Genomic DNA, 19,257 nt, shown 5'->3' with positions numbered 1-19,257 from the left:
CATGATGTGGCATAGGCCAGCAAGGCGGTGGGAGAGAGAAGCTGGCGCGGCGGGCGGGCGTCACGTGGCCGACGGGGTGGCCAGGCAACCACTGGCCCCCGCGGTCTCTCGCCTCTAAGCCTGGTCTCGCGGGTCTCTGGGTCTCAGTTTTGCCTCTGTTTAAGAACCCCCTGGGTCCCTGAGGAGGAGGCGGCTGGGGCTGAGCTTCTGGGTTTGAGGGAGGAGTAGCCCGCGATGCCGTCCACCAGCGCCACCCTGTGGTGGCAGAATCCCTCGCCGCGTGCGGAGGCGGTGGCCGCGGCGCGGGGCCAGGTGTGAAGGTGGAACAGATGGTGAAAAGGAGGGAGTGGGAAGGGGGCCCCGGCCACTGCCAAATCCCAGGCCTTTGCCTGAACCATCACCATGGAGACGGAGCAAGGAGGAAAGGACCCAGCCCCACGCGTTATCTGTAACTGGGAAAGAGTTCTTCAGCCTCCCGGGGAGGGTCCTCGTCCGAACTGCAAGCCCCAGCAGCCGCTGGATCTCACCATTTGCTCCGGGAGGGCCGTGTACTCCGGGGGCTGCTGGGAGTTGTAGTTCTCTGAGACAACGCGCTGGGCTGCTTTCCGCCCCCTGGTGGACATGGCGCCCGCAGTCGCTCCTTCAGACCCTATCGAGGGCGTCCGCCTACTTTCTCACCTTGTCTTCATCTACTCCCTTCTTCCCACCCAAATCGCTCCGTTCAGGCCCCACAGGCCTCCTCGCTGTTCTCCAACATTTACCACTAAGGCCCCTACATTTACTTATCCTCCTAGAATTCACTATGGACGAAGTTCAATGGTTCAACAAGTAATAATTTATTGACCTCCTACTAGGTGGCAGGCACTGTCACATCATAGGGGACACAGCTGTACTGAAAGTAACACTGGACATTGGTGACCATCGGAGGAGGACTCAGCCAGGGAAGATCAGAGAGAGCTTGAAGCTTGAAAAGCTTTCCAGGGAAAGTTCACTAAAAGGGATGACTTGGGGGCAGAGTCTGGAGTATCCACAGCAGAGGAAACAGAACTTGCAGGCAGGATGGGAAACAGTTTGGTGTGACTGTGATGGGAAGTATAATTCCAGGATAGGGCAGCTTGTGTGGATGACGCGGTGGATCAAGTGACCAAAGGACTCAGGAAAAGTCCCCTGTGAGGTCAGGACCACTTTAGATTTCCTGGGTCTCAACAGAGAAGAGGACAGAAAGTAGAGGGAACAGCAGAACAATGAGAAAGTACGAAAAACCAAAATGGTCAGGACACTACTGAGTGCAGCAAGATGGAGAAGGAGGGAGTCTTAGAGGCCAAATGAGGGGAGAAAGGGGCAGACCATACAGAGCTGGGAGTGCCAGGCCAAGGGGCTTGGACCTTCTCCTGGGGGTGCTGGGAAGCCAAGGAGGGACCCTGAACAGGAGAGGGGCAGGTCAGCTTTGGGGCCCTGTGAGAATCAACAGTGGAGAGACTGGAGGCCAAGAGGCCTGAGCTAGGGCAGTGGCCTCTATGGGACTTCAGTGCTGCAGCCCAATATCCCTCTGACCTCCCACTCCCCATGTACTTCTTGACAGACACAGAACAAAGGCAAAAACTTTTATTTCAGTTTTAGACACACCACCAGCCTTTTCTCCCCACTTGGAAGCATGGGTGACTCCGGATCAAGACGGCACAGACAGGAGGGGCATGGCCACCAGCAACTGCTGAAGAGGGAGAGGAAAGGGGATGAGGATTCAGACCAGCACCTAACCCCCTCCTCCCTCAGACCCAAGATCAGGCCCCTCAGAGTCCCCACTTCCCTGTGCCCCTTCTCCTGACCCCCAAGGTACCTTTCTCTTCCTATGGAAGGCTGCCTTGCTCTCGTCAGAGTTGATCCGCAGGGGGATGTAGGCATCCACATGGTACAGCTGCTGGGAGCCCCCCATCACCAGGCGGTTCTCCCCAATCTCTAGCGACAGCCCCAGAGCTCCATCCTGAGGATATGGTGGAATCAGCCCACCCTTCCCTTTCCAGCAACAGGGCCATAATAACATGGACCAGGGAAGTAGCTTCACGTGTTGGAATGCTATATTTAAAAAGTCTAACCTTCTAGGAAAAAGGTGGGAGACAATTAATTATAGGGTTCCACGACTGAGTGCTTATAATGCCCTGGACATCCCCAGGACAGCACCGGAAGTGGGCCTGAGGGTCCCCAGGGACAGAGGGGCAGCCTTAACCAGGATCACACTGGTCCAGGAACAGGCTGGACCAGATCACTGCCCCTCGGAGACCCTGACTCTTCCGGACCTCATTCTCCTGCTCTGGTCAAGCATGCACTCACCAGTTTGGGGAGGTCTATTTCAGCCAAGAGGAGGTCAGGGGCTTCCAGCCATAGGTTCAGGTGAGGCTTCTCAGGGCTGAGAGGGAACAAGACCCCAAACTGGGTAACCAGGTCTTTGCCAGCACTGTTCCTTCCGCCTGGCATGCTATTCCCTGGCCCTTTCTCCCTCCTACCAGCGTCCTGCTTCTCCCCTCTGGGTTTCCAGGACCCTGGGACGCGGCCCCCTATGGGCAGGAGGACTGAAGGAGGGACTCCAAAGAGCGTTGTGGAGACTTGTGAGAGGGAACCCATTGAAGGCGTACCCTTCCTCAAGCCTCAGGGAGTCAGGCGCGTACAGGTTCCCCAGCTCCTGGATCCGAGGGCGCTGCTGGGAACGGATATTTTGCTGGGAGATGGAGCCCAGGAAAGACCGATTCTTCAACATGCGCCATTCTGCAGATAGAGAGCGGGGTATCAAAGGTCTCGTGGTCAGGTTTCCCTTTGCTTCCTGAAGGCTTTGCACAGCAAAAGCCTCACTGGAGAGCTGCGCCCTTCGGGGGAAGATCCGAGGGATCTGACCACACCGCGAAGTTTAGGAAGCCTGCCCACCTTAACCCCGCCCTTCCCAAGGTATCTGCCAATAAAATCTGGCCCCTGGAGCTGTTCCTGGCCCCGCCCCTCCCAGGCTAACCGGACTGTGCCCCTTTTTGGAATCCCAGGCGGGGTCCCACCCCACCGAGGCTCACCAAAAGCCTTGCCCTATCCCTGGAATCCTCATCCTAGCGGGTGTCCACTAGTCCCACCTCTCCCAAGGGCTGTCCCCAAGCTCTGCCAGGCTCGGCTCCGCCCCAGTGGCCCAGGCCTCGCCCCTCACCCGGATTCAGCTGCAGTGTGTATTTGTCCTCAAGGCCCTCCCTGGCGATGGTGACCACGAGCTCTCGCAAGAAATCGCTGTTCTAAAAGTGAGAGAGGGGAAAAGAGATGCGGGAGAATTCGGGGTGGAGGGAGAGGCCCCTGCCCAGGCCTCATCCACAGCCCCGCCCCCCACCTGCATCCTCCGGTAGAAGTCGCTGTTGACAGCTACGTCGAAGGCGGTACAACCCTGGCCTTCTGCGGGGAGAGAAAAGGGGTGAGACCCCCAGTCCTCCGTGGGAACCCCACCTCCCAGACAGACAAGAATAAATTATAGCAGCTTCAAGAACCAGAGAGAACCAAAGATGGTGAGGAAGTGAGGGCTCAAGACACACGCTTGCTAGTCTGGACTCTCATACCAGCCTTCTCTCCAGCCTTCTCTCTAACCCCTCTGGTCCTTCCCCACCATGTCCCAGAGCTGACCCTGACCCTGCAGCCTAGTGCTGGATGCCGTGTGATCTGCCCTTCCCACCTGGAGAGAAGCTCACTTCTCTAGTGAAATCCCTTTAAATTTCTTCCAGTCATTCTCAATCACTGACCAATCCAATTCAATCATTCTCTACTGCTTCTGGACCCATCTGTTCCCTCTTTTAGAATTCTCTTCTCTTTCGGCCTGATGAACTCCTGTAGTACCTTCACATCTTTTATCTGACATCTCCTCCTCCAGGAAGCCTCCCCTGACCTTTCCGTGTGGGTGAATCACACCATATTAAAATTGCATCTGTCTCCTTTGCCCTCACCCAAGACTGGGAGTTTCTCAAGGGCAGGTTCTGGGTTTGATAAGTCCCAAGGCACTGCCCAAAGCTTGGTCCCAGGAGGCCTCAGGGGACATACATGAATTGAAAAAGCAAGGATATAAAGACAGAAACGCAACAGAGACAGAGGTGAGACAAGGCAGAGACACAGAGACAGGGCAGAAGGGAGGAGAGGGCAGAAGGGAGGAGAGGACAAGGATGAGTGTGAGACCTGGTCCGGGCCTGGAGCCAGGAGATCCACCAGTGAGTGCACCTGCCCAGGCCACCCTCTCCTGGGATGGGGCAGGGAGAAGTGCCAACCTAGGCAGGGAGGCAGAACTGGCACTGCTCCACACAGCTGATGCTGGATGCCCAAGAGATTAAGGATATGCCACAGGGTAAGGATCAGATCAGGGGGCCAGGTTTCCAGGTCCTGAGGGAGAAGGGTCCTGGGCCCTGGATTCTTGGATCCTAGGGAAGAAAGGACCCAGAGGGCCAGACTGCTGGGTTTTCTGAGGGCACTGACTTGCATCCAGTTCGGCATGAGGCTCTCCCAGACTCATGGGGATGCGAAACCCAGCTTGGTCCTCCTCCAGCATTTGAAGCAGCTCATCCTCCGTCATGTCAGCAGGAGGAGGGATGGAGGAAGAGTGGCAGATGTTGATGAACACCTTCCCTTCGGATGAGTTGGTCTTTATGCAGAAACCTGGTGGGAATGGATTTGTCCACCAGTCTCTGCTTAGGTCTTGGTTTCCATCCATTCTCTCCCCAATCTCTGTCCTTCACTTGAACTTTCACCCTCTTCAAGTCTCAGCCCTCCACTTTTTGGGGCTGCTGCCCTCCCCTCCCCTGGGCTCTCCTTTTTAACATCTGTGAATCTCTGTCCCCCTAGTCCTTCCCATCCTCCTCCTCTCTTGGGATCTCCATCCCTTCCCTGCTCCCTGGGTCTCTGATACTCTTTGGCAAGCCTCTAATACCCCATTATTGTATCTCTTTACTCCCTTCTCTCTCTGTTTCCCCTGCCTTTCTCACCGGGTTGAGGTTGGATCTGTGTAGATTCTGGTCTGCTTGTCTGGGTTTGCTGGAGCTCCTTGGACGCCTGTGTGAAGGAAAACGACTTCCAGGCTTGGCATCTGAGCTACCAGACCCGTCATTTTTTCTTCAACTGTTTACTGTGCAATTGTTATGTATAGGAGCTGTGCAGGGAGTAAGACATATTATGTCCCTTTCCTCCCTTGAGGACACAGAGAACAACGCCAGCCCCACTGGCAATTCTCCCAGAGCCTAACAAACTTAAAGTTAAGCAATTAAAATTCCGTGTAGGCCCTGTTGCCGCCCCAGCATTCTGGGAACATCTCTCAGCTCGCGTGCACGCGCGCACACACACACGCACACAAAATCCCAAACGCCCAGGGACTCAAGAGCCTGTCAGTACACACCTGCAGCAGCAGCTCCTCGAAACGCGCCCTCTCAGCACCCATCGTCTCTTCCTCGCTTAGCTCCGGCACCAGCAGCTTCGAGTCAGCCATGACCCAGGGACCTAGGCGTCCTCAGAATCAACGACGTGAGGGGACCTTCCCCGGGATCTGAACCTTCTGCCGGGCCCTCAACCGAAGGCTGACATTCACTATTCTGTACAAAAATCTAAGAATCTGGCCTGAGACTACAGTTCCACTCAGAGCAGATGCCGTGGTCAATGTTGGGGACCAATACCTGGATGCTTTCTAGGTCCTATGCGCAAGTGTGTAAATGACAGCCGCTCTTCCGGTCTCTGTGTAACCGGAAACTTCAATAAGCCACACCTCCGACGGCCCCCAACCTCATCCATTGATTAACCAATCGTAGTTAAAGTTTGAAGCCACGCCTCCCACCTCAACCAATCAAAACTAAAGCCCGAGGATGATCATTAAATGCCGCAGTTCCGCTCTTTCCCTACAACTACACCCGGCCAAACTACTGGGCAGTCAGGGAGCACACTTCCAAAACCTTTATTTCAATATCCAGCCTAACTTTAGACTCCCTTTTGATCTCTGAAGTAGCGCTTCGTCCCAAAACTAGATTCGATTCTCTCTAGTAAACATATTTCAGACTAAAACCTGCACTTCCTGTCTCCAAATGAACGGGGTGACGGGAAAACACCAATACGGCCATTCCTCCAATCTGGAGCCCCCCTAATTCTGCAAGGAACCCACATTTTCATGCCTGCTTCTCCCCGCCTTGAGGATTGCGCATGCTCCAAACTACACATCTCACCACTGGCACACGGGCGGGGTCACAGGGTTCTAAGGTGGGGTTACGCTCTATCTCCCGTTGCCCCGCCCTTTGGGCTGGAGGGGGCGGTGCCGCCCTTCGGACCTCAAGGTTCCTCTGGGCAGAGCGCCCCGCAGTCCCTCTTGGAAAACGGCCTGGGCCGGTGATGGCCACGGCGAGCACAGGGCGCAGCGCCCCGGAGATCTTTGCCACGATGGAGTACGGACCAGCGCCGGAGAGCCACGCATGCGCACTGGTGAGGGCCTGCCTGGTCGGCGCTGCCCATCCCCCTCCCGAGTCCTCCGGGCCCCGTTTTGCGCGCGGGCTCTCGTGATCCGCGGCGGCGCGCAGCAGCTCCGCCCCCTCAGAACCCGTGATTCCCGCCTCACCATGGGACCCGCCTCTGGAGGACGTTCCCTTGAGCCTCTACGGTTGCTACCTCTTTGCCCTGTAGTCCGTGCCCTAAATTTCCAGTGCTTTTCGATCCGACTTAGAGGTGTTTCTCCGGAATTCCTGTGGGGCTCTCTTGATCACCCGGAGACCTTCGGAGACCCCCCAGAGCCCCTTGAATACTTGTGGGGCTTCTATGATTCCAGGAATTCAACCCGAGTACATAACTGTCCTTACCTGCGGCCCCGCAGGATACCCCCATTGGGCTCCCATGACCCCTCCCCCTCTCAGAATGTACCCTGAAGCTCCATGATTTCTAGGGTGCCTTAAAATGCTCGTGAAGCTCCCTTGATCCTTCAGGCTCCCCCAGAACCCTCTTGGGGTTCCTGTGGATATAACTGGGTGCCTCGAATATTCTGTAATTACCCAGGCCCCTCAGAATTCCCCCAGGGGGCTCTCATGATCCCACAAGGTCCTCTAGCACCCAGGCATGAAAAGCTTGGACTTCTTGTGAAGGAGAGAGGAGGCTGGAACAGTGGTCCAAGTGGGAGATCCTGGCGCGGGCTGTGGAGGTTGAGAGGAGGGGATGAGGCAGAGATGCAGGAGGGTTTGGAAGAATGAGGGCAAGGACAGTGCCTGGGGTCTGGCTCTGTCCCTGTGTCGTGCCCCCCACCCCCAGCCCCTAATGGTGAACCCCGGAATAGGATTTCCAGGAAACACTGAGCTTGGTTGTCACATGGTGAGAATGTGAGGGACCTAGGGACAGCCTTGGGCCACATGCCAGAGTCACATACTACTTGGGCTTCAGGTCTGGAGATGGAAATCTGCCAATGTAGAAAGATTCATTGAACCATGGGCATGACAAGATTATCTAGAAAAATAGTATAGACTCAGGTAAGAGGATCTGGGACAGAGTAAAGACAATTCCCACGTGGAGGTTGGTTAGAAGTGGAGTACCCTGAAATAGCAGTAACGTGATCATGGTTTATATTTACTGGGTGCTCTCTATGTGCCAGCCTCTGCTCAGCATGAGCTCACTTAATCTCCAGAACAGCTGTAAAGGGATTATTGTCATTATTTTAGTGATAGCACACAGAAGCTTAAAGAGGTAAATCATTTGCCCACAGCCAAGTAGACACAGTTTAAAAGAGGTGAAACTGAGCCCTCAGATTCCAGAGCCCATAGCTTCCCCCTGCCCACCCAAGCAAAGGTCTTGACCTTGCAGTCTGTGGGCCAGACTCAGTCAACAAACATATTTTCTTTGGCCTCAACTTTATTTTTGAAAGTGTGAAATAAGTGGACAATCAATTCCATGTAAACATCCGGGATTCCAGCTTCTCTTGATAATAAAATCCCCAAATTTGGCAACCTTAGACTTATGATCTCTGACAAAAAGCATCTGGATCCAATAGCCACTGTCTCTTTGGACAAGTCGTGAGTCCTCAGTCTCTCCCAGGCCCTCTTCTCCACTCACGTGGCCTGCCAGGACCCTGTGGACATTATTTAGTATTTTGTTTTCTTTTTGGGGGGAAAGTTTGCAAACGTCCACCGAATATTTAACATTCTGAACGCCCGTTTCCCCTCACTCAGCTTCAACAGTTGTCAACATTTAGTCCAATGTTGTATCCCTTTGTTTCCTCTTTTTTTCTGGAGTGATTAAAATCCCAGTTGTCATGTTATTTTCCCATAAATATTCTCGTTTCTAACATAGGCCGTTTTCAGTTAGTAACATTGTCATTCTTTAATGTCATCTAATGCCCAACTCATGTTCATATACAGACATACCTCAGGATACTTCACATTTGCTTCTAGACAACAAGAGTAAAGTATCAAACGCTTACACTGTACTGTAGTCTATTGTGCAATAGCATTATGTCTGAAGCAACAATGTACATACCTTAATTAAAAAACACTTGGTTGCTTACAAATGCTAACCATCATCTGAGCTTTCAGTGAGTGGTTAATCACTAATCACAGATGACCACCACAATGTAATAGTAAAAAGTTTGAAATATTGCAAGAATTGCCAAAATGTGACACAGAGACACAAAGTGAGTCCATGTGTTTGGAATCATGGTGCCAATAGACTTGCTCGATGAGGGTTGCCACAAACTTCCAATATGTGAAAAAACGCAGTATCTGCAAAACATGATAAATAAAGCAAAGCGCCATAAAACGAGGTATGCCTGTATCCCAACTATTTCAAAAATGTGTCTTTCCCTGGGGGTGTTTGAATTTGGGTCCTCCGGCTGCCATTTTACTTTAAAGGAAAACAAGAAGGGCCAGTTGACAGGGCAAGAGAAAAATCAGGAGAATGTGGTATCAAGGATGCTGAGAGAGAGATTGTAGAAGGTAAAAGTGGGAAGCATGTCCTGGATTTGCCAAAGATTTAGGGAAGACAGGACCAGGAAGAGAAAGAAACAGGAAGTAGAACTGTGAGAGGCAATAAAATTAATAGAAAGTCTTCAGTTGTGCTGCTCTGAGCACTTGACATGTATTGATTCATTCAATCCTCACCACAGCCCTGTGACATAGGGAGGAACAATGATGATCTCCATCTTCCAGATGGCCTAGCTGAGGTCAGACTATTATAAGGTTGCACAATAAGTAGCAGAGCCAGGATTCAAACGCAGGCAAGTGGCCATAGCTCTAGAGACTCCATCCAGGTTAGGCTGCATCTCTTGCAATGCCCACTGGCTATGCTTTGGGCTTAGACATGTCACAGCATAATAAGCTGCACCTGGCAGGGTGGCATCAGCTTGTGCCTTCATTGGGGGTCCACTCTGCTCCCTGAGTGGTGGCATATGGAGGGACTGCCATCACATGGGGTGCGGGAGCCACCAGGCTTAGAAGGCCCACCTCCCGAAGAGAGGAGCTTTGCTTCCGGGGTCGTGGCAAGGGACATGCCCGGTCACAGAACACGAACACCCCAGGAAGCCCCAACACTGGTTTCCCGCTGGATAGGGCATGTTCACAGTTTTCCCAGTCCAGGGACAGTGGACCAGTCAGTGCTCAATGTTGCCTGGTAACACAGCTGAATTGTATCAGGTCTCTAGGCAAATAGAAAATTAACCTCCCTTTTCTGAAAAACCTTATTTCTCCACGGAGGAGAAAAGGTTTAATTAATCCTTTGTTCACATTCCATGTTGCAAAGTCAATAGGACATCCCTCCTGTAGTGCTGGTGAGAATGTGAAGTGCTGCAGCCACCGTGGAAAAGTTGGGTGGCTCCTCAGTAAGTCACCGGGAGAGTTGCCATATGACCCAGCAAGTCCACTTTCACGTAGTTATGCCCAAAAGAAGTAAAGACAGGTGTTCCAGAAAAACTTGCACGCAAATATTCACAGCAGCACCAGTCATAATAGCCGAAAGTTGGAAACATCCCAAATGCCCATCAGCTAATGGATGGATAAATAAAATGTGGTAAATCTAGACAATGAAATGTCGTATAGCATTGATCTGTGCTACAATGTTGATGAACCTCGAAAACACTGTGCGGGGATGAAAGAAACGAGTCCACTGTTGTAGGATTGCATTTACATGAAATGTCCAGAAGGCAAATCCACAGAGACAGAAAGCAGATTAATGGTTGCTAGGATCCAAGGGGCGGGAGAACAGGGAGAGTGACTGCCTAATGGGTACGGATTTTCTTCTGGAGTGATGAAATGTTCTGGAATTAGAGTAGTTGTAGTTGCAACATTGTGAATGTACTAAGTGCCATGGGATTATACACGTTAAAATGGTGACTTTTGCATTATGTGTTTTGAAAAGAATTTGTTGATGGGCTGCAGGGGGCACATGAACCCCTCCCAGACCCCTTTCCAAATCGTCTCCGCCTCCCCCAGGCCTGGCTGGACACCCAGGACCGGCAGTTGGGTCACTATGTAAATGGAAAGTGGTTAAAGCCAGAACACAGGAATTCAGTGGTTTGCCAGGATCCCATCACAGGTATGAGGTGTTGTCATTACGGGAGGGAGAGGCAGTTGAATCCCTGGCTGTACCTACCAGCGACGCCCCATTCTCTTTGCTCAAGGGCAGAGAGGAGCCAGTGGGGGGAGGAAGAGAGGATTTCTGGCCCCTCCTGGTAACAGTTTTCCTATTTATGAATTCCAATCCCTGTGGACACTTTTTGAAGTCACTATCTACTAAAATCCCTTCCTAGCCCGTGGGGAGGCAACCACAGCAGTGACCGTTCAGTAGATTTATCCGCATTTGTGATCAAAGTCAGACCCAGCTTGGGGGCTCCAGAAAGCCTAGCCCCTCCAATTCTGACACGACCCCCCAGCTCCTCCCATCTGGATCCCTCTCTCATCTCCCCAGGAGAGAAGTTAGCCACTTGCCTCCAGGGACAGGCTGAGGATGTGATGACAGCCTCAGTGGCAGCCAAGACTGCGTTCCACAACTGGAGCAGGCTCCCTGGAGCCTCCCGGGCCCAGTACCTGACCAGGTGATGGATCCCAAGGGGTGGGGAAGGTGTCAGAAACAAAGAGCATTTTTCCAATATCCCACTGAACTAATTGGCAGCTAAGGCTCATATACCCAGCATGCCTTTGAGCCTTTAGCAGCTAAAAAAACATCCATTCCCCACTATTCACTAGGATAGTGAGCCTTAAGGCTCATTGGGGCTCCATTTCTCAGCAGTTTATTGGGGCTGATGCCGCCCAAAGACCCTTTTCCAGCATGCTCTTGGAGCATCTAGAGACAAAGATTCCATTTCCAAAAGTGCAGTTGAGACTAGAAATTAAACTTCAATTTCCCAACACCTTTGGGAGTTATGGGGTGGCCAAGATCTTTACACAGCATCCTTAGGGCTTCAGTGCTTCCGAGACTACATTTCCCATAAATCTTTGGTGGTAAATAAATGGTAGGGATGCCCCAGGGATTTACGGGGATTGTAGTCCAGCTATATGGGATGTGGTACAGGATTCAGGCCGCAGGGCAGTGGGAAATGACCCTTGCTTTCTCCACAGGCTGGCCAAAGTGATCCAGAAGCACCAGCGGCTGCTCTGGACGCTGGAGTCCCTGGTTACTGGGCGGGCCGTTCGAGAGGTTCGAGACAGGGATGTCTCCCTGGCCCAGCAGTTGCTCCAGTACTATGCAGTCCAGGCGCACACCCAGGAGGAGGCACTGGCAGGCTGGGAGCCTATGGGTGAGGAGCAGGAGTCCAGCCAGGCCCCCTCCTCCTCTCTGCCTCCACAGTGCCTGTCTCAGTCCCTGTATTTGTTCTTGCAGGAGTAATTGGTCTCATCTTGCCACCCACATTCTCCTTCCTTGAGATGATGTGGAGGATTTGCCCTGCCCTGGCTATGGGTAATTGATGGGGCTGGCGCTGAACTGTTAGGGCTGAGGGAGGAGGCAGCCGGAGGTGTGGGCCCCTGGGTCCTTGAGCTGCCTACCTCCCCCCAGGCTGCACTGTGGTGGTCCTCGTGTCCCCGGCCTCCCCAACACCCCTCCTCCTGGCCCAGCTGGCAGGGGAGCTAGCCCCATTCCCAGGAATCCTCAATGTGGTCAGTTGCCTTGCCTCCCTGGGGCATGTCCTGGCCTGCCTGCCTGGAGTCCAGAAGGTGGCCTTCTGTGGAACTGTCAAGGTATCTTCTAGGCTGGGAGGGGGGTGGACATGGCTGGAGGGCCCAGAAGGTTGCTCCCTCAGCTGAACGTTGTGGGGGTCCTTCAGGAAGGACGTGACCTTCGGCGGAGCCTGGCGGGCAAGGGCGCTGAACTGGGCCTGGCTCTTGGGGCCGAGTCACTACTGCTGCTGACGGAGGCAGCAGACATGGATTCGGCCGTGGAGGGCATTGTGGATGCAGCCTGGTCTGACCGCAGCCCGGTGAGATCCGTGCGCTCATGTCTCCCCATGTCCTGGAGGCTGAGCATGTCTGTCTGCAGATCTTGGGGCCAATGTCCTCGTGCATTTTAATTTCCAGTTCTTTGCATCCCAAAACTCTATACCATCATGTGTGCAGGACTCCCCACCTCAAGTTTCTGAACCTCCACGTCCAACTCTCCTGGTTGTGCAGACAGGGGCCCGTGTCTCTTGTTCTTTAGGACTCTCTTCATTTTTCCAACTGTCCCTAGTTGTCCCACCTCTGTCTTCACACTGAATCACCAACTTTCTCTCACTCCACATCCTGACTGGGAGACTTTGAGGCCTCAGTGGGTCTCCCAGGTCTTCAGCCACTGCTCCCTGACTCTCCTCTGATCTGCGCAGGTACATCCCTGGATCTCAGCCCTCTGTCGGTGCCTGTACCCCCAATATGGGCCCCAAGTTTGCTCACCCTGGCACCCTCTTCCTAACAGGGTGGCATCAGGCTACTCATCCAGGAGTCAGTGTGGGATGAGACGATGAGGCGGCTGCAGGCACGGATGGAGCGGCTTCGGGGTGGCCGAGGGCTGGACGGGGCCGTGGACATGGGGGCCCGAGGGGCTGCCCCATGTGACGTGGCCCGGCTCTATGTGCTCGAGGCCCAGAGCCAGGGTGCACAGGTGAGCCAGGGCACAGACTCCGGGGCGCCCGGGGAGCAGGGACCTGGAGACCTAACTGCTGGGTCTGAGGGAGGACCGGGCTTGGGGGCCGGGGCCGCGGGGGCCTTGGGGAGGAGCAAACTGGGAGTAGACTTCTAAATATATTTCTCCTTCTCAGGTGTTCCAGGCTGGTGATGTGCCCGCAGATAGCCCATTCTTTCCCCCAACCTTGGTCTCTGACCTGCCCCCAGCCTCTCCATGTTCTCAGGAAGAGGTGAGCTCTTTAGCATCCTGCAGATCCTAGCGCCTCCGCCCACCCTCCACCAGACATGGACAGCAGCCCTACACCTCAGGAGGCTCTGGGGTGACCATCTGGCCTGGTCTGGGGGCCCTGGCTGCTGTAACCTGGTCCCCAGTAGAGGTGGTAATGGAAGGTGGGGCCAGCCAGGCCTCCTGAGCTCCCTTGTCACCCCCCTGCAGGTACCGTGGCCTCTGGTTGTGGCCTCCCCATTCCGCACAGCCACAGAGGCACTGACCATAGCCAACGGGACACCGCGAGGAGGCAGTGCCAGTGTGTGGAGTGAGAGATTGGGGCAGGCCCTGGAGCTGGCCTACGGGTCAGTCGGCACCCACTGGGGCGCGAGAGGCAGACTTGGGGTGGCCCATGCCTCTACTCTTTCTCTCAGCCTTGAGGTCTCCCTGTCTCTGGGTCTCCCACCCCAACCTGACTTACCACCCTGGCAGGCTCCAGATGGGCACAGTCTGGATCAATGCCCATGGCCTCAGAGACCCCGCAGTGCCCACAGGAGGCTGTAAGGAAAGTGGGTCTTCCTGGCACGGGGGCCCGGATGTGAGTGCACCCTGCCCCCATCACCACCCCTTCATCCACCTTGTGCCCAGCTTGCATCCACTTGACACTGTCCCTCTTGCAGGGTCTATATGAGTACCTGCGGCCTTCAGGGACCCCTGACCGGGTGATCTACCTTTCTGAGAGTCTGAGCTACGACACCTTTGGCCTTGCTGTCCCCCCAACCCTACCAGCCGGGCCTGAAAAGGGGCCCAGGTGAGCTGTTCCAGGCGCTGTGACTCCCAGAATCCCTGGGGGTGTGGAAGGGGAGAAGGGACTTGTGGCAGGCTCCCCCAGGGACTGGAGGGCTATCATTAGGGGTCCCCGAGTCCTACTGAGAATTGCATTCTGGGTCTTATGCCCTCACACCCTCCCCAGGCCTGATGAGAGTCTCAATTCTTCCAAATGAAGATCTGTGCTCTCCCAGACTTATGGGGACTGTAGTTTGGGGTCCCCAAGAGGCTCAGTGGGTGGAGCATGGGATCTGAGCAGACTGAGGCCCTAGGACCCCTCTTTGTGCCTCACCCTGCTCCAGCCCAGCACCCCCGTATGGGATCTTCGTTGGGGGCTGTTTCCAGGCTCCTGGGGCCCGGAGCTCCAGGCCTGTCCGGGATTCACAGGGCGATCTCCACGGCTATGTGGCTGAGGGGGGAGCCAAGGACATCCGAGGTGCTGTGGAGGCCGCTCACCAAGCTGCCCCTGGGTAAGGGGGTCACATGGGAAAACCCAGGTGTCAAGGGCATCAGGGACGGTAGTTTGGGATCACCAAGGGCAGATGGGATATGGGTCTGCACCCTCGGGGCTGGCGGGCTGTGGAGTCTGAGTTGCCTGGGCTGACAGGACATGGCGCTGGCCCCTCACTGCCCTCCCCAGATAGGCTCTGGGGCCTGGACCCCTAGTCTAGACACTGTGGACAGAGGAAGGGCACCTGGAAAGAGCCAGAAGCAGGTGCCAACCCCCAGTGTGCGCTGCCGCCCCACAGCTGGGTGAGCCAGTCACCAGGGGCCCGGGCGGCCCTGCTGTGGGCTGTGGCCGCCGCACTGGAGCGCCGGGAGTCCACCATGGCCTCGAGGCTGGAGAAGCTCGGCATGTCGCTCAAGGCCGCCAAAGCAGAGGTGGATCTGAGCGTGAGGCGGCTTCGGGCATGGGGGGCCCGTGCCCAGGCCCAAAGCCACACATTGCAGGTGAGAGGGGCCTGTGGGCAGGCAGAGGGCGGGCTGTCTGGAGTGGGGGTTAGAGCAAAGGCTCTGGAGTGAGCCAGACTTGGGGTCCAGGCGCAGCCCTACTGCCCCTGGCTACATGATCACCAGCCAGTGCCTCCTCTCTGCACCTCAATTTCCTCATCTGAGTCATGGGTATACAGCCCACCTCATAGAATAGTATTTCAGATTGTTGTTAGTGACCCATTACCAGGCCATAAAATCAATTCCGTGAGTCCTGGCCATTATTATTATTATTTTTTTCTAATGAGAGAATAGGAGAGAAAACAGTGTGTTGCACAGAGTATTGCTTAGTGTGACTTATTTTGCGTTGATACACATAATATGCAGCCAAATAGTAGCATTATTTGTAGTATCCAAAAATGGGAAGCAATCCAAATGTCCCTCAATAGGTTAATGGATAAACAAAATGGGGTATATGCATGCAGTGGAATCCTGCTCAGCAGTCAGAGTAAGCGTGCTACAACAGGGTTGAATCTCAAAACTTCTGCATGAAAGCAGCTAGATAAAAAGGCGTGCAGACTGTATGATTCCATATCTAGGACATTCTAGAAAACAAAGTGGAGAGAAAGCAGATCAGCAGTTATCTAAGGACAGGAGGTTCAAGTAAGGGCAGGACAGAAGGACCCCAAAGGGGCACCAGGAAATCTGGGGGATGAAGTTCATTACCTTGATTGTGGTGATGGTTTCAAGGGTGTATATCCCCACGTGTGAAAACTTGTCAAATTGTACCCCTTAAAATGTGTGCAGTTTAGTGAATGTCAGTTATATTCAGTAAAGTTTAAAAATAAAAACACATACAAGCAAACCCATGGGCCAGGTTCTGTACCCTCTACAGACATTAACTAATTTCATGTTAACAACAAATGTCTGAGGTAAACACTATTATTATCCTCATTTAAAAGATGGGAAACTGAGGCCCAGGGAGGTTAAGTGACTCACTCAAGGTCATACAGCTGGTGAGTGTGGGAGCTGGGACTTGAACCCACCAAGCAGTCTAGCTCCAGAGTTGGCTCTGAACCATCACCTGGTTATATTATTATTGAGATTCTAGAGAAGAGAAGGTGGGGTTGAGAGGAGGAAAGGGGTGGGCTCCCCATCCCGCCATTGACTCTTGGCTGCCCCTGCAGGTAGCAGAGCTGAGAGGCCCTGTGCTGCGGCTACGCGAGCCACTGGGCGTGCTGGCTATCGTGTGCCCAGACGAGTGGCCCTTGCTGGCCTTCGTGTCCCTGCTGGCCCCTGCCCTGGCCTACGGCAACTCAGTGGTCTTGGTGCCCAGCGGGGCCTGTCCCATCCCTGCCTTGGACGTCTGCCAGGTACAGTTGCAGGCTCTGCTGCCTGCCTGCTGCGGCTCCCAGCAGCCCCTGGGGCAGCAGATGAACGAAAGATGTCCCAAGGCCTACAGGGAGCTCAGCTCCCACCCCACCCTTATGGAACCATGATAACCTCATTCCCAACATCCCACATCCTCTAGACGCAGCGACCACTGTCTCCAGGCCTCAAGCCCTCATCAGTCATGACCCTACTCCTTCTGGGAGCCCTCCCCCCAGGGAACCCCCCCAGTGCTCATACCCCACTTCCCTCAGGGTCTCTGACGCCCTTCCCTCCTAACCCTGGGTGGCCCACTCTCTCATACCCTAGGAGATGGCCACCTTGTTGCCAGCAGGCCTGGTGAATGTGGTGACAGGAGACCGCGATCACCTGACCCGCTGCCTGGCCTTGCACCAGGACATCCAAGCCATGTGGTATTTCGGATCTGCCCAGGTACCCTTTGTTTTTCCATCCTCAGCCTCACCTAGTCTCTTCTTTTTCTGGGAACGTGATTGTGCCCCTTAAAACTTCCACTGCTAAGGGAGAGAAACTCCTTGGCAGCCAGATTCTGAGGTCCTTCCCCTTTACAGACCTGTTGCTAAGGGAGAGGGTCTCCTTAGCAGCAAGCGCCTGAGATCTCGCCCAGCCCAAAGACCTCATCTCACTGGACACCCCGTTGCTAAGGCCCACACCCTAGCAACAGAGTACAGAGGCCCACAACCCGCCCTCAGACCCCCCAGTGGTAACAGATGGGAACTCCTTGTCAAGCAGAGCTGCCTCAGGCCCCATTCCTTCAAACGTGGGCTGTTAACGGGAGGAAATTCCCTGGCCATAAAGGTCAACCTTGTTTCCCACAGCATCTGGAAGACTTGCTTGCTACAAGCTGAGCATTATAGCAACAGAGCATAGGTCAAGCCTCAGGCCATCCTCAGTAACAGTTCCTTTTGCCAAGAAAGCAGCTGTTGAGCAACTAAGCTGATATAAGTGGTGACCCCCTTTCCCCATGACAGGGCTCCCAGTTTGTGGAGTGGGCCTCAGCAGGAAACCTGAAGCCGGTGTGGGTGAGCAGGGGCTGCCCTCGGGCCTGGGATCAGGAGGCCGAGGGGGCAGGCCCAGAGCTGGGGCTGCGGGCAGCACGGACCAAGGCCCTGTGGCTGCCCATGGGGGACTGACATCTAAGCACCGCCCACAGAGAAGACATGGACCCCAAACGCACCAGGCACCTAAAGCTTTCCTTTCATTACTGTTCCTTTGCCCTCCAATAAACTCTCAGTAACCTTGACTTGCTTCTGAGGGGAGGTTGGAAGGGAACAGCAACTTCGGGTCTATTTGAGGCTGTTCGGGTTCTGAGACTCAGCAGCTGTGTGGGCTGGCTCCGATACAACAGTGTTTGTGGGACAGATAAAGGGAACTCAGAAGCCTGGACAGGGCCTTGGGGCCCCTGGTCTCTTCTGGTTTCCATCCTGAGCTCCTGCCCTCTTACTTCCCCTCCCCACATACTGCCTCAGTGTCCGTGATGTGCCGGTGTAAAGTTCTCTGGAATAAAAGTAGAGCCCTGGTAAGGAACTTTTACCAATTTCCGTGGTGTAAATGCTCCCACAGTGTCAAGATTTCAAGCTCTAGATGATTGAACTGGCTGAATTCCTGAATTTTTAACAGCTCCCATAAGCCAGTCTGAGTCATTCCTTTATACCACTGTTTTAAATTTTGGATATAAGGAACTTGTGCTAGCTTAGGATAAATGGGAATTTTCTTGAAAGCTACAGGGATACCTTATAGCAGACAGGGCAAGACACGCATCCAGGTGTCCCAGGTCCTGAGAACCCAGACGTGGAGAGGAGCCAGGGCAGGTGCCCTTTCCATGGGCCACGTGACCTCCGTGTCTCTCTGCCTGTCTGCTGCTTTCGAATCATTCCAACTGTTGGGTGAGCGTTGTGTATTTTCCTCAGTCCTTGTCCCCCCCACAACAAAGAATTAAAGGGCAGAGACACAGTAGTGAAGCAGAGTAAAAGTTTTATTTAAAGTTACTTTAAGAGAGAAAAAGTACAGGCCACCTCAGCAAGGAGAGGCGCCCAGAAAGGTTGGAGAGAAAGTTTAAAGTTAAAAGTTTACGCACTTTGAAAGTGTGGGTGACCTCACAGAGAGGAGCGCCCTGAAAGGTTGGGGTTCCCCCTTTTAAAGATTCTCCACGAATGTGACTAAGGCCTGGGGGTGCAGACCTGTTAAGCGGTCTCTGAATACTTAGAATTAACACAAGCAACTTCCTCCTCTGATTTCTCGGGGGGGTTTTGGTCCAGGAGCACATCAAACAAGGCCGCCTGCCAAGCCCCCAAGGTGGGCTGAGTTGTTATCTGTTTGCTAAAGAGTAAGTTAAGAATCTTAGTTCTTAACTTCTTGGGTATTAAAATGCAATCTTTAAAATGTAACCCTTCCTACCTTTTACTGTGTTGTTGACTGGCTGGGTCTGCATCCTAAATTAGTTGCCTAGGTTACAAACTACTTGATTAGGGCAGGAAAAAGGGGAAAAAAACAGCATATAGGTAAAGGTAAAAAATAAACTGGGCCTGTATGATTAACATAATAAAGACATAGGCTATGCTGAGCTATCTTCCTTAATCTGGGGAATATTCACAGGCCAAGTTGCTCCTGGCTTTTTGAGCTTTAATTGATTAACTTTGGGTCTTTTTAGTGGATTTTCCTGGCCTTTTTTCTCTATCCACCCTGCTCATCTCTATTTTCCTGCCTAACATAACCATGTGACTTCAGGAGAGTTGCATTACTGCTTTGAACCTCAGTTTCCTCATCTGTAAAATGGGACTAGTAGAT

General features: G+C 53.6%; 2 protein-coding genes across 15 annotated transcripts; one reads left to right on the top strand and one right to left on the bottom strand.

The window, feature by feature from the left end:
- Positions 1 to 1,590: 1,590 nt before the first annotated feature.
- On the bottom strand, positions 1,591 to 6,401 carry PIH1D1 (PIH1 domain containing 1). Of its 13 annotated transcripts, none has more exons than XM_036885513.2 (10): positions 6,207 to 6,401; positions 5,393 to 5,493; positions 4,986 to 5,052; positions 4,480 to 4,659; positions 3,356 to 3,417; positions 3,182 to 3,263; positions 2,502 to 2,760; positions 2,329 to 2,404; positions 1,838 to 1,981; positions 1,591 to 1,711 (listed from the first exon to the last, which is right to left on the bottom strand). In XM_036885513.2, exons 2-10 carry the CDS (start codon positions 5,480 to 5,482, stop codon positions 1,670 to 1,672), a joined length of 1,002 nt encoding a protein of 333 aa, XP_036741408.2. In that variant the 5' UTR covers positions 5,483 to 5,493; positions 6,207 to 6,401; the 3' UTR covers positions 1,591 to 1,669. The 13 variants fall into 13 exon arrangements, 10 of the variants coding, with proteins under 10 accessions (XP_036741408.2, XP_036741409.2, XP_057348702.1 ...); XM_036885514.2 differs by having other exon boundaries at positions 5,393 to 5,502; positions 6,207 to 6,346; XR_008993963.1 differs by lacking the exon at positions 6,207 to 6,401 and having other exon boundaries at positions 1,838 to 1,883; positions 2,330 to 2,427; positions 5,393 to 6,191.
- On the top strand, positions 6,301 to 17,713 carry ALDH16A1 (aldehyde dehydrogenase 16 family member A1). Of its 2 annotated transcripts, XM_036885507.2 has the most exons (17): positions 6,301 to 6,459; positions 10,437 to 10,539; positions 10,912 to 11,038; positions 11,562 to 11,740; positions 11,824 to 11,901; positions 11,998 to 12,179; positions 12,266 to 12,418; positions 12,889 to 13,074; positions 13,232 to 13,327; positions 13,534 to 13,670; positions 13,798 to 13,903; positions 13,986 to 14,116; positions 14,436 to 14,603; positions 14,883 to 15,084; positions 16,251 to 16,436; positions 16,762 to 16,884; positions 17,442 to 17,713. In XM_036885507.2, the coding sequence occupies exons 1-17, from the start codon at positions 6,370 to 6,372 to the stop codon at positions 17,601 to 17,603; spliced, it is 2,409 nt and encodes an 802-aa protein (XP_036741402.2). In that variant the 5' UTR covers positions 6,301 to 6,369; the 3' UTR covers positions 17,604 to 17,713. The 2 variants fall into 2 exon arrangements, with proteins under 2 accessions (XP_036741402.2, XP_036741403.2); XM_036885508.2 differs by lacking the exon at positions 10,437 to 10,539 and having other exon boundaries at positions 6,331 to 6,459.
- Positions 17,714 to 19,257: the final 1,544 nt, after the last annotated feature.

This window comes from Manis pentadactyla, chromosome 15 (genome assembly GCF_030020395.1).
Source record: "Manis pentadactyla isolate mManPen7 chromosome 15, mManPen7.hap1, whole genome shotgun sequence".
NCBI lineage: Eukaryota > Metazoa > Chordata > Mammalia > Pholidota > Manidae > Manis > Manis pentadactyla.
This window is presented reverse-complemented; position numbering and strand designations above follow the sequence as displayed.